Consider the following 13,316-nt stretch of genomic DNA (forward strand, 5'->3'; position numbering starts at 1 on the left):
CATACAGAAATCAGAAAAGGCTTGACTTGTGCCTTGCCTCTCACCTCCTCTTAGGTCAAACAATCACGCCACCTGTTTTCACTCTTGCCTGGAGGCTGCCAGGGAGGACTTCCTTGTTAAACTTCCCCTCAGTCCCCGAAAATACCACTCAGCATTCAAGCCCTTCTCTCCTTTCTTTGAGCATATTTGCAAAGTCTCTGAAATGAGTCAAGTTTAGTAAGTACCATGTTCTGTAACCCCTAATGCTTACTCTAAATAGAATTACCTTCTTCCTTTGCCTTGGGCTGTTTCCAAACAAGGTCTGGAGCCAACAACCCCAAGAGCACAGGCAAACACCCTTTAAGGGCTCCTTCCCTCCTGCGATTCCTGTTTCTCAGAGCTTCTTGGATGTAAAGCCCTGGGAGTCTTCCACCAACCCAGTTCCTTCTCCTTTAGTCTGGAGCAACAAAGCCACAGCCACCTTCCTGATGAACAACAAGCAGGCCCAGTTTGACCCACTGCTTCAGGGGCACTGTTCTGAGCAAGAGAGAAATAGCATCTCCTCTGCACTCCTCTGTCCTTCCCACCTTCTGTGGCCACAGAATTGGGAGGAAATTGTAAATGTAGTGAGGACGGGACTTCTCAAGCAACACTCCTGTTGCTCCAGAGGCCCCGACGACAGAGGGGAGACAGATCATGCCATCCTCTCTTCTGCTAAGCCTTAGTACTTGCTTTCTTGCCCAATATTAAGCTAGAAAACATCACCAAAAGGTACAAGGAAATTCAAAGAGCAAAAAGATTTGGGGAAGAAGTCATAGCACCTTGGGAGGTAGGCTGCAGGTGAGGAGGAGGGGAGGGAACCAGTATTGCTGCCAAGTTGTCAGTCACCTTCTTGTGTTCTTAAGAATGCCTCATTTCTTTTGTTTGGTCAGTTTTTCCTCCCAGATTCCTGTAAACCTGTTACCTAACGAGGTCAACGTCACTTAGCATTTCTCTCCCTCTAACGGGAACACTGGCGAGGGATTAAAGCCCAGACCACCATCCCAAGGAAGACTTCGGGAGCCTCCAACTGGGAACCCTCCACACTCTCTTCAAGTGACTCACAGCAGCACCAACAGTCGCAATGAAAATTCTAATCCCTTTCCTCCTTCTGTTGCTGCCACTAATGCTGATGCCTGTGGTCTCTAGCAGCCCAAATCCAGGTAATAAGATTAATTTCCTATAAAGGGGAAATGGGGGGGGGGCGGGGAGGGTGGCAGAACACAGAAGAAAATGTGGCAAAAAACCTGCAACAACCATGCATTGAAATGTAGCCCCTTCCAGCTACAGGGATTTGAGACAAGTTAGTTTCTGCCAGTGCCCGGTTCCTCATTTACAAAAGGGAGAAGACTATACTTACATCCAAAGAGTGTTTCAAGAGCAAAATGAGATAGTGAGATAGTGGGTATCAAAATGTCTGAAGCTGTAGCTGCAAAATACAGATATATATAATGGCTCAATAAAAATCTGCTCTCTGGGGGCGCCTGGGTGGCTCAGTCGGTTGAGCTTCTGCCTTCAGCTCAGATCACGATCTCAGAGTCCTGGGATCGAGTCCGGCATTGATTTCCCTGCTCAGTGGGGAGTCTGCTTCTCTTCTCTCCCTGCTCTCTCTCTGTCAAAAAAAATAAAAATCTGCTCCCTAACCTTCTGCCCTTTATCCCTTCCCAGAAGCGCCAGTCTTGGTGAAGGCAGTATAAAGGTATTGAAGGCAACTGTACATTCACGGAGGATGAGAAGTCCTTGCTTATATTCTTTAGAGGCACCTGGGTGGCTCAGTCATTAAGCGGCTGCCATCAGCTCAGGTCATGATCCCGGGGTCCTGGGATCGAGTCCCACATCGGGCTCCCTGCTCAGCTGAAGGCTGCTTCTCCCTCTCCCACTCCCCCTGCTTATGTTCCCTCTCTTGCTGTGTCTCTCCCTATCAAATAAATAAATAAAATATTTTTTAAAAAATATTCTTTATAGTACACCAGAATGCCACCAATAATTTTTAATGCTATTAATGGTAAAGTAAAAAACTAGAAAGATCGCATCACCGGATAGTATCTATATTGGAAGCTTTAGCCATACTAAGCTCACGTTTTGGGAAGCAGGCCTTAGGTTAAAGGCTCCAAATCAGCCCCAGCTTTCAGTACATCTCAGGTGGGCTCACCATTAGCAGAACAACCATGCAGAAGAGAGCTCATCCCATGTATGTTTCTACTCAAGAAAACCAACTCCTAAGGGCTAGTTTGAGGTAAAATAGCTTTTTTACATATTTAACAACAACTTGATCCTTAAAATCAGAAGCTCACTTTACTCCACCCCAATTTTACACTTCCCTTCCCTTGTAGAGAGAGATCTCTGGAAGGTGCTGGACCCCATAGTTCTAGGGCCTAGACTGCCAGTCGGGAGGGGAAGGCTTTTCCATCAATGTGACCAACACGAAGGCTAGAGTCATTACCCTTGATTCAAAGCCCTAACCACAACCTGCCTTTCCAATCCACTCCTCATCTCACTAACAAGTGCTCTGTGCTCCACCTAAACTAGACTGTTGGCTGTTCCCCGAATGGGTCTTGTGCTTCCCCACTAGCTTAACTTCTCTTATACACTCAGCTCAAAAACCACCTCCTCCTCACAGTCTCCCTGATTCCTCTCTCAACCATATATGAACCCTCTGTCCTGTGAACATGCTTAGTCCAAACGTGACCCCCTCTTTGCATTTGTCATAGTCTGTCTCATACTGAAGGTATTTGTGTGCATTTCCTGCCTCCACCCCTGCCCTTCTAGACTGCAGCCTCCTTGATAGCACAATCTGGTACAGTGTTTCCATATCCCACATTCTATCCAGCATAGTATTCAGTAAATATTTGCTAAGGGAAAGAATAAATGCTCAGGTTTCTAAGTTCAAAATGTTGCCCTTAAAAGACTCTACACCTGAGTTTGAAAGCAGCTCTATTAACATTTGGGGCTGGGCAATTCTTTGCTGTAGCTGCTATTCTGTGCATTGTAAGATGTCCAGCAGCACCTGTGTGGCCTCTCTCAACTAGATACCAAGCCTCTCCACCCCTGCCCCCAGTTAAGATAGACAAAGTTAACTCCAGGTGTTGCCAAATGTCCTCTGGAGGGGGTAACCACCTCCAGCTGAGAATCCCTGCTCTATAACAATAGTTCTCAAACCTGGTGACACGTTTAGACTTTCCTAGATCTGTAGACTCAGCCTTGGAACCCAGGGAACCGAGATCTAAATCCTCGTTCCACCCTTACTTTGCAGCCCTAGACAAGCTGCTTCACTTTTTGGAGCCCGTTTTACCATATTAAAATGAGTAAAATACCATTTAGAACATAATTGTTGTGAATATTAAATGATCTAAAATGTGTACCTAGCAAGGATTCAATAAATGGACTGAGTAAAATACCTCACGTAGCTCCTAAAAGACAACAGCAATGAATTGGGGAAAGCTCGCTCTGCCGCCAAATGGCGCTATTACAGACACACCAGGCTCCACCCCAGTCTCTCTCTCTCTTTTTTTTTTTTTAACAGTAATAATGAATATTTATTTACAAGTAGAAGTGGTTCAGACACTATGTTAAATGCTGGGCATGAAGGATACTTTTTTTTTAAGATTTTATTCATTTATTTGACAGACAGAGATCACAAGTAGGCAGAGAGGCAGACAGAGAGAGGGAGGAAGCAGGCTCCCCGCTGAGCAGAGAGCCCGACGCGGGGCCCGATCCCAGGACCCCGGGACCACGACCCGAGCCGAAGGCAGAGGCCCTAACCCACTGAGCCATTAACCTTCATAATGACTTCATGGACTAGATGTAATTTGTACACCCATTTCACAGTTCCAAAAATCAAAGCATGCAGAGAATTTATTATTGTCAGTCACAAAGCTGATCAATGGAGATGCAGCTAAAACAAAATCTCTCTGATAATGAACCCTGGATTCTTAACCATTCTTTTTTTTTTAAGATTTTATTTATTTATTTGACAGATAGAGATCACAAGTAGGCAGAGAGGCAGGCAGAGAGAGAGAGGAGGAAGCAGGCTGTCCGCAGAGCAGAGAGCCCGATGTGGGGCTCGATCCCATAACCCTGGGATCATGACCTGAGCCGAAGGCAGAGGCTTTAAACTACTGAGCCACCCAGGTGCCCCTTAACCATTCTTTTACAGTGTATTTCTTGGTATTCTAGTGTCTTCCAAGAACTTCTTACAAGCCACCAGATACTTCCCAACACATTAATTTCCTACAGGTCCCAGGTCCTGCCACTCTTTTTTTTTTTTTTTAAGATTTTATTTATTTATTTGACAGAGAGATCACAAGTAGGCAGAGAGGCAGGCAGAGAGAGAGGAGGAAGCAGGCTCCCTGTGGAGCAGCGAGCCCGATGCGGGGCTCGATCCCAGGACCCTGAGATCATGACCTGAGCCGAAGGCAGCGGCTTAATCCACTGAGCCACCCAGGCGCCCCGATCCTGCCACTCTTTATGACTGTCAGCTTTCAGCTCTGCCTTCTTGGGACACCACTCTAGCAAAGGGACTCTGAAACGCTGTCCACCCCAGTCTCTTAATCCAGCTTTGCAGCACCTCTCTGGCTTGAGGGAACGACACTCCCCACCTTCCCATCCCCCCCAGATTCTCAAAATAAAATCTGATCTTACTTTATCTCTTAAAATAACAACATACATGCACAGTGTGTTTCTCACAGAGAGGAAGGAGAATAGATAAGAATATATGAAGGGGCGCCTGGGTGGCTCAGTGGGTTAAAGCCAGCAGAGGGAGAGGGAGAAGCAGGCCTCCCGCAGAGCAGGGCGCCCCATGCAGGGCACAATCCCAGGACCCTAGGATCATGACTTGAGCAGAAGGCAGACGCTTAACGACTGAGCCCCCAGACGCCCCTAGCAAGCGAGGTTCCAAGCACTTCATACATATTACCTCATTGTGTCCTCACAGAAACATAATGTATTTTTAAATCTTTTTTTAAATATTTTATTAATTTGACAGAGAGAAATCACAACTAGGCAGAGAGGCAGGCAGAGAGGAGGAAGCAGGCTCCCTGCGGAGCAGAGAGCCCGATGTGGGGCTCGATCCCAGGACCCTGGGATCATGACCTGAGCCGAAGGCAGAGGCTTTAACCCACTGAGCCACCCAGGCGCCCCTATAATGTATTTTTAAATTCACTTTTAATTTTTCAGACTCAAGAAATGTTATAAAATGTTATAAAAACAGAGTTCCCGTATATCCTTCATCTAGTTTTTTAAAAATAACATCTTACACTACCATAACATGATTACCAAAACCAGGAAGTTAGCATTGACATAATACTATGAATGACTGTACTAATATTCAGGTTTCCTAATCATCCCGTTAATGTCCTTTTTCTGGTCCAGAATCCAATCCAGGATACTAACCTGAATAAAGCTGTCATGTCCCCTTGGTTTTTCCCCAAGCTGGAGTAGTTTCTCAGCCTTCCCTGTCTTTCATGATTTTGACAGTTTTGAAGATTACTGATCAGTTATTTTGTAGAAAGCCCCTCGGTTTGGGTTTGTCTAATGATTCTTCATGATTAAGATCAGATTATGTGTTTCTGGCCAGAGCACCACAGAAGACATGTGTGCCTTCTCCACGCCTCACATCAGCTGGCCCATGATACTCATCATTTCCAACTACTGATGATACTCATTGTGAACACTTGCTTAAGGTAGTGTCTGCCAGGTTTCTCTACTATAAAACTACTCTTTTTCCCACTGTAATTAATAAGTATCTTGTGAAGAGATACTTTAAGACTACACAAAAAGCAGAGCATCTGAGTGGCTCAATGGGTTAAAGCCTCTGCCTTCGGCTTGGGTCATGATCCCAGGGTTCTGGGATCGAGTCCCACGTTGGGCTCTCTGCTCAGTGGGGAGCCTGCTTCCTCCTCTCTCTCTGCCTGCTTCTCTGTTTACTTGTGATCTCTGTCAAATAAATAAAACTTGTTTAAAGATTTTATTTATTTTATTTGACAGACAGAGATCACAAGTAGGCAGAGAGGCAGGCAGAGAGAGAAAGAGAGGAGGAAGTAGGCTCCGGGCAGAGAACCTGATGCGGGGCCTGATCCCAGGATCCTTGGATCATGACCCAAGCCGAAGGCAGAGGCTTTAACCCACTGAGCCACCCAGGAGCCCCTAAATAAAATCTTTAAAAAAAAAAAAAAAGACTATACAAAAAGCCTATTCAAAATCCATTGACGATTCCCACCTTCAACAAAAGTTACTATGGTATTAGCCAAATGGTGATTTTCTATTTCCATCATTCCTTCTACATTTATTAATTGGGATTCTACTATAAGAAAAAGCTGCTCGGGACGCCTGGGTGGCTCAGTCAATTAAGCGACTGCCTTCGGCTCAGGCCATGATCCTGGAGTCCCGGGATGGAGTTCCAGAATCGAGTCCCACATCAGGCTCCACTCTCAGTAAGGAGTCTGTTTCTCCCTCTGACCCCCCGCACCCTCATGCTCTCTTACTCTCTCTTAAACAAATAAAATCATAAAAGAAAGAAAGAAAAATCTTCTCCTTCTCTCCCATTTACTTACTTAATTATTTATATGAGTAAAGACTCATGGATATTTATGGATTATAATCCATTACTATCATTATTTGTTATGTTGTTCATGTTGTCTCAAAATTGACTATTGAGAGCTGCTGCAAGTAGCTCTTTTTAGCAGTTCCAGACTTTCTGATATCACAAGATATTCCAGGCTCATCTTGTACTTCCCTGGCCTGCCTTGGAATCAACCATTTCTCCAAGGAGCTGTGGTTCCTTTCACTGGACTATGGTACTCACAAGCCCTGGGCACTAAGGTCTGGCCCCCATGGCTACCAGGAGCTAGTGCTTCTACGCCCTCTAGTGGACAAAGCTAGGAACATACTAATCCACAGGCACTTAGTAATGGACAATTATTAGCCCCATTTTACTAATTAGGTAAATGAAAGACAGAAGTTAGGCAACTTGTCCGAAATCATAAAGCTAATATGTAGTGGAACAGCGAAGTCAAAATAATGATAGATCTACCACAAGTCCTAACAAGTGGGAGTTAGCTTCTTTACACATACAGGTCAGTAGAAAGCAACAAACCTAACATTCCAGCATAGACACCCTCTTTGGGACAGAGCGACAGAAGTCTGCAATAATAACGACAATAATAACAATCATGTACTGAACACCTCCTTGGGCACTGGCCAGTGGGCACCCCCAGTAGCTTATTTATTCCTAATTCTGCAAGGTGGATACTACTATTCTCGTTTTACAAACCAGAGAACCAAAAATCAAAGAAGCCGAGACTGCATCGTTAAGGGACAGAGCAAGCAGTAGATGCCACATGTGCCTGGATATAAAGTTCATGCTTATTCCACTATATCGATATTTTCCAAAACCGATTTTCGGTAGGACATAAATTAGCTTTTACTTCAATAGTTGTTTATGTTAATGCATGTTAGAAAAAAATCCAAGCATGTATCAAACCCCTAATCTCACAGATAATATAACAGAGGATGAGGCTGGTTTTGTAAATTAAATCTGTTTAAAGAAAAAGTAAGAAGTAAATAATAGTAGATGTGGTACAAGCTACAGAAAGCATCATAAAGGTGGTCCAGAAATGTCTGAGGTTTGGGAAACATAATATTGTAGGAACGTGCAGCTTCATTTTAATTTATGCCATGGAATTAAGGTTGTAAAGACTACAGAAAGAAAAACACTTAAGAAACCTGGACCTGAGTTTTAGCTTCAGCTGGGTCACCATTACCTTTGTGAACTTGGGCACTTCATTTGCTCTCTCTCGGCCTCAGTTTCTTCATCTGAAAAAAAAAAGGGGGATAGTGATTTAGTTAATTTGTACAATCCTTTTAACCCACTGAGCCACCCAGGCGCCCCTGTACAATCCTTTTACAAGCAATTTAGTAATAATATCAAGAAACATAAAGCTATACTTAACTTTCGACCCAGCAATTCCACTTTGGGAAATCTTGCCCAAGACAATAACCTAACATTTGGAAAACAGTTACAAACATAAGGAATTTTATCAATATCCAAAAGTAAAGCAATCTAAATTTTCAGCAATGAGTGAAGAGTTAAATAATTTGGAGGTCATATGCTTATTGGGAATGTTAGGTAGTCATTAAAAATGTCTGTTTGGGGGGCACTTGGCTGGCTCAGTCAGTTAAGTGTCTGCCTCGGGCTCAGGTCATGATCTTGAGGTCCTGGAATCAAGCCCCAAGTTATCGTTGGGCTCCCAGCTCAACAGGAAGTCTGCCCCCCACTCATGCTCTCTCTCTCTCGCTCTCTCTCTCTAGTAAATAAATCTTTTTTAAAACAGGGGGGCGGCTGGGCACCTCAGGTAGTTGAGTGTCTGACTCTTGATTTCAGCTCAGGTCATGATCTCAGGGCCATGGAATCCAGTCCTGAGTAGGACTCTGCCAGGGCATGGAACCTGCTTGAGATTCTCTCTCTCCCTCTGCCTCTCTCTGCTTGTACTCTCTCTCTTTCTCAAAAAAAAAAAAAAAGTTAATAAAAATGTCCATCATGGGGGCACCTGGGTGGCTCAGTGGGTTAAAGCCTCTGCCTTCGGCTCAGGTCATGATCCCAGGGTCCTGGGACCGAGCCCCGCATCAGGCTCTCTGCTCAGCAGGGAGCCTGCTTCCTCCTCTCTCCTCTCCTCTTCCTGCCTGCCTCTCTGCCTACTTGCGACCTCTCTCAAATAAATAAAATCTTTTAAAAAAATGTCCATCATAAAGATGACATAGCAACATGTTTATAAAGTGAACAAAAAAAACTTGTTCACATACTATGGTTATCACTGTAGAAAGAAAATCATATGCAGGAAACACACCAAAATACCACCAGATGGTAAGAGTGAAGATTTCTTTATTTGTACTTTCCAAATTTTCTCTAATATAGCTCTATTACATTTAGAATTTTAAAAACTTCTAACTAAAGAGATTCAACTAAATAACTTCCAAGATTCCCTCTGGCTCTAGTATTCTGTGGCCTTCCTCTGGAACTACAAGTAGAGGTCAGGCAAAAGTAAAATATTGGAAAAGTTTAGATGGCAGGGCCTATGTGTGCCTGCTTGAGTTATTTTAATAGCACTCAAAACAGCATGAGAACATTTGGAAACTAGTACTTGGGGAGATGGTGCAACACCTTCCATCTGTGTGGCAGAAAGGGCACAAGTCTGGGAAAGAGCCCTAGATTGAATCAAAGTATCTCTAAGGGCCCTCTCCAGACAACTCGTCCATTTGCTTATTGTACAAACATTTACCAAGTGCCTGCCATGTGTCAGCTCTATACAGCTGAATGACTATTGAGCCATCAGTGGGAGCAAGATTTTTAGTTTCCTGTAGCACAGAATGAGGGGCTTAAACGGCAGAAATTTATTTTCTGACAACTCTGGTATCTCTTTGCCCAAATCTTTTCCTCTTATAGGGACTCCAGTTGGACTGAATCAGGACCCACCATACAACCTCATCTTAACTTGAACTCATTGTAACACAGTCACCTCTCTAAAGATCCTATCTTCAAATAAAGTCATTCTGGGGGCTAGGGCTTCATCAGGAATTGGGGGGGGGACAATTCAATGTCCACAAGAGATTTCAAACAACAAACAATATGTATAACTGTGCATTAAGAGAACCGCCTTCAAATACAGTGGGAAACCATGCGAAGGCGTAATTGATTCTTAGAGGATATATCAGAAACTACTATACCAAGGAAGCACCATCGGGGCCCACTTCTAGCTACAGAATCTCAGGTCTATTAACCATCATCCTTGACTGTCATAGAAATATTACCATTTCACAAAATTGGAATCTTAAAAGACAACATCAGGTGATAAGACAGACTTGACTAGAGGCCAAAAGAGGAATGGATTTGTTCCAGAGGCACAAAAGTAAATACCATCCTCTTATAGTTGAACTGGGATTATGGATGCAAATATAGGGAACGTAAAGGTCAGGTGAAGATCCTGACGAGTCTATGGAATAATCTGCTCCTTGTTCTCATTTCTGAAGTCACGAGAACTTTAATGTGTGCTGGGGCTAGGGCATATTATCGGGCCCTCTTTTTCTTTGTCCTAAAGATCTATTTATTTATTTGAGAGAGAAAGAGCGAGAGCAGGAGGGTAGGAGGGACAGAGGGAGAGACAGAAAGAGAGAAACCCAAGCAGATTCCACACTGAGCACAGAAGCCGACATGGGGCTCAATGCAGGGCTTAATCTCACAACCCTGAGATCATGACCTTAGCCAAAACTAAGGGTCAGATGCTTAGCCAACTGAGCCACCCAGGTGCTCCTGTCAGACCTTGATTAACGCCCACCTTTTATCCTTTCTTCCATCCATCCAGAGGCCATTCTTTTTCCACCTACCTCCAGCTAAGCTCTTCTCTAAGCCATATCTTAAACCTCAATTCCTTATCCATTTAAAATATTCCTCTCATGGGGCACCTGGGTGGCTCAGTGGGTTAAAGCCTCTGCCTTCAGCTCAGGTCATGATCCCAGGGAGCTGTGATCGAGCCCCGCATCGGGCTATCTGCTCAGCAGGGAGTCTGCTTCTCCCTCTGTCTCTGCCTGCCTCTCTGCCTACTTGTGATCTCTGTCTATCAAATAAATAAATAAATACAATCTTAAAAAATAAATAAAATAAAATATTCTGCTCTTGAAGTACCCTAGAGCCCTGAAAAATGAAGGAGGGGCATCTGGGTGGCTCAGTTGGTTAAGCGTCTGCTTTTGGCTCAGGTCTTGTTCTCAGGGTCCTGGGATCCAGCCTGGCATGAGCATTGGGCTCCCGGCTCAGTGGGGAGCCTGCTTCTCTCTCCCCCACTCTCCCTCTGCCACTCCCACTACTTGTGTGCGCGCTCTCTCTCTCTCTCAAATAAATAAATAAAATCTTAAAAAAAAAAAAAAGAGGAAGGAAAAACCAGTGATGCAGGTAACACAATACTGGGGGACCATTTCTGTTGGCCCCTTCCCTTTCCGTTGCTTGGCCATGACCTGTTTCCTTCCACCAGGGGTCGCCAGAGGCCATCGGGACGATCGCCAGGCTCCTAGGATGGGGCTCCACAAAGGCAGCCAAGAATGTGATTGCAAAGGTCAGTATCAACAATAGCACTGCACCATCCCAATCCAACCCTCTCCCTTGAGCCCCACTCCCGCCCTCCAAACACCAGTGCAGATGTTTTCTGAGCTTACTTCACCCACTGCCCTCTCCACCAGCCCACCACATGTAGCACCAACACTTGTCTTCTTCCTGAGTCTCTGGCAAGAGCAGGACCCCTCCAAGTTCTAGGGGGAGCTGGTTGAATCTCTGGCTGCCCTTCCTCCCTTATTCTTTTCCCCCAAGAACCCAGGGCTGCCTTCCAAACACTTCCTGAATCTTCTTTTTGATCTTTGTTAACTCATAAATAAGACTGAAATCAGAGAGGCAAAACGTTGGGCTAAGTTAAGACAGCCAGAGGAAGACACTAGATCTTTTCTTCATTTTTTGGTCTCCTTAATGATATCTTGATGCCCCCTCCAAACCTGCCACCAAATTCTTGCCAATACAGGTCAGGCAAAACAACTCAGAAATCCTGGTGCTCATATAACTGGGTATCCCCACTGTGTTGACTCCTTTCCCCACCTCCACTGCTGTCTGAAAAAGAAACTGGAAGGCAAGGAAGATGGCAAGTAAAGCCCTGCCCTACTCCCTATTCTCAGCGATATTAACCTTCCCCTCTAAGTGCCAACCCTGTTATTTCAGACTGGTTCCTGAGAGCCCCTAAAAGAAAACTTATGGCAATGTCTGAGATGCCAAAGAAGCAGTGTCCCTGTGATCAGTTCAAGGGCGGTGTGAAGAAAACCAGTAAGTTTCAAAAAGAATGACCTTTCTTCAGACCAGAGTCACTCTGTGGAATAACAATTCCACATTGTTATTCCATATGATTCCATATGATGGAGCAGGGGTTGAGAATAGACAAAAGAAGCGAAATGAAGACTAAGATAAGCACACCTTTCAGTCCTTTCTATTCAATGTCAACTTGAGGAAACAAGAGGAAGGGAGGTGGATACAATTTTCCTAATTCTAGAAAGGTTCGACCAAATTCTTAGATTTTAGAAGTCCATTGCTTATCAAAGTGGAGGGAGATGGGACTATTGGGGACTTGGTAATCAATCAACATAATTTGGTTCCTTCCTTGAGAAGTTTTTAAATGTCATATAAAAAGTAAATTGGCAAATTAAACTGATTGAAATTATGATACTATGAAGGATGAGATAAAGCAAGATCCTTATCACCGCTGGTGGAAGTAAAATACAATTTGGTAGTACCTATCGAAAATTTATTTACTTATTTTTAAATATTTTATTTGGGGGGGCACCACTGTGTCTTGGTTGGTTAAGTATCCAGCTCTAAGGGATGAGGAATGAAGAATATATTTTTTTATTTTAATTTCTAAATTTTTTTAATTTTAATTTTTTTCCATTGGACTAGTCTCACTTTTTTACCATTTTGAAAGCTTTCCTAAAAATTAAAATTTTTGAAATATTTTATTTATTTATTTGAGAGAGAGAGAGAGAGAGAAAGCATGAGAGGAGAGAGGTCAGAAGGAGAAGCAGACTCCCCTCTGAGCAGGTAGCCTAATGTGGGACTCAATCCCAAGACGCCAGGATCATGACCTGAGCTGAAGGCGGTTGCTTAACCAATTGAGCCACCCAGGTGCCCTAAAAATTCGATTTTTAAAACATTTTTAACATTAATCTTTATTTTCACCCTAGGGCACCAAAGGCACCACAGGAAGCCAAACAAGCATTGGAGAGCCTGCCAGGAATTTCTCAAACAATGTCAGCTAGCAAGCTTTGCACTGCCTTTATAGGACTCCCACTCCCAATGAAACATTCTCAGTCAAGATGGTAGAGGACACCTAGAGGATGCCCTCCTCCCACTTCCAGCTCCCCTACCCTATCCCTACTCCAGCCTTCTCACAAAGCATTTTCCCCAAGATTGTTGCTCCCTCTAGTGCCCTCTTCTCTTGTCAGTCTTTTCCTGTGCGCCTCCTCCCTCCCTTTTCCCAGGCTTAAGCTTAATTACCTGGAAACCCTGGTTTCTTAACTGGTCCCAAATGACCTTACATATAACCAGGCAAGTAGCAAACAGAAAATAAATACTTTTAAATGTAGTAAGTCAAAAATCCATTTCTTTCAGATGGGGTCTGGCAACTCATTTAATCCTCACTTTAGCCCGTTTACTGCAAACTCTACCCAGATTCTACACACACTTCCCACCGCCAGCCTCATTCTTCCTCTCCACTGCT

The 13,316-nt window shown here is 44.1% G+C and overlaps 1 protein-coding gene across 1 annotated transcript; it reads left to right on the forward strand.

The window, feature by feature from the left end:
- The first annotated feature begins 1,102 nt into the window (after positions 1 to 1,102).
- CXCL17 (C-X-C motif chemokine ligand 17) lies at positions 1,103 to 12,878 on the forward strand. Its single transcript, XM_045988111.1, has 4 exons — positions 1,103 to 1,181; positions 11,037 to 11,117; positions 11,768 to 11,869; positions 12,781 to 12,878. The coding sequence occupies exons 1-4, from the start codon at positions 1,103 to 1,105 to the stop codon at positions 12,876 to 12,878; spliced, it is 360 nt and encodes a 119-aa protein (XP_045844067.1).
- Positions 12,879 to 13,316: the final 438 nt, after the last annotated feature.

Source organism: Meles meles, chromosome 19 (assembly GCF_922984935.1).
Source record: "Meles meles chromosome 19, mMelMel3.1 paternal haplotype, whole genome shotgun sequence".
NCBI lineage: Eukaryota > Metazoa > Chordata > Mammalia > Carnivora > Mustelidae > Meles > Meles meles.

What these genes read in the sequence shown, in the direction of transcription:
- CXCL17 (XM_045988111.1), top strand. Translation starts at nt 1,103, where the DNA reads ATGAAAATTCTAATCCCTTTCCTCCTTCTGTTGCTGCCACTAATGCTG. An exon ending in CTCTAGCAGCCCAAATCCAG is followed by an intron (nt 1,182 to 11,036) that starts GTAATAAGATTA and finishes TCCTTCCACCAG; the next exon opens with GGGTCGCCAGAGGCCATCGG. An exon ending in GGGCGGTGTGAAGAAAACCA is followed by an intron (nt 11,870 to 12,780) that starts GTAAGTTTCAAA and finishes TTTTCACCCTAG; the next exon opens with GGCACCAAAGGCACCACAGG.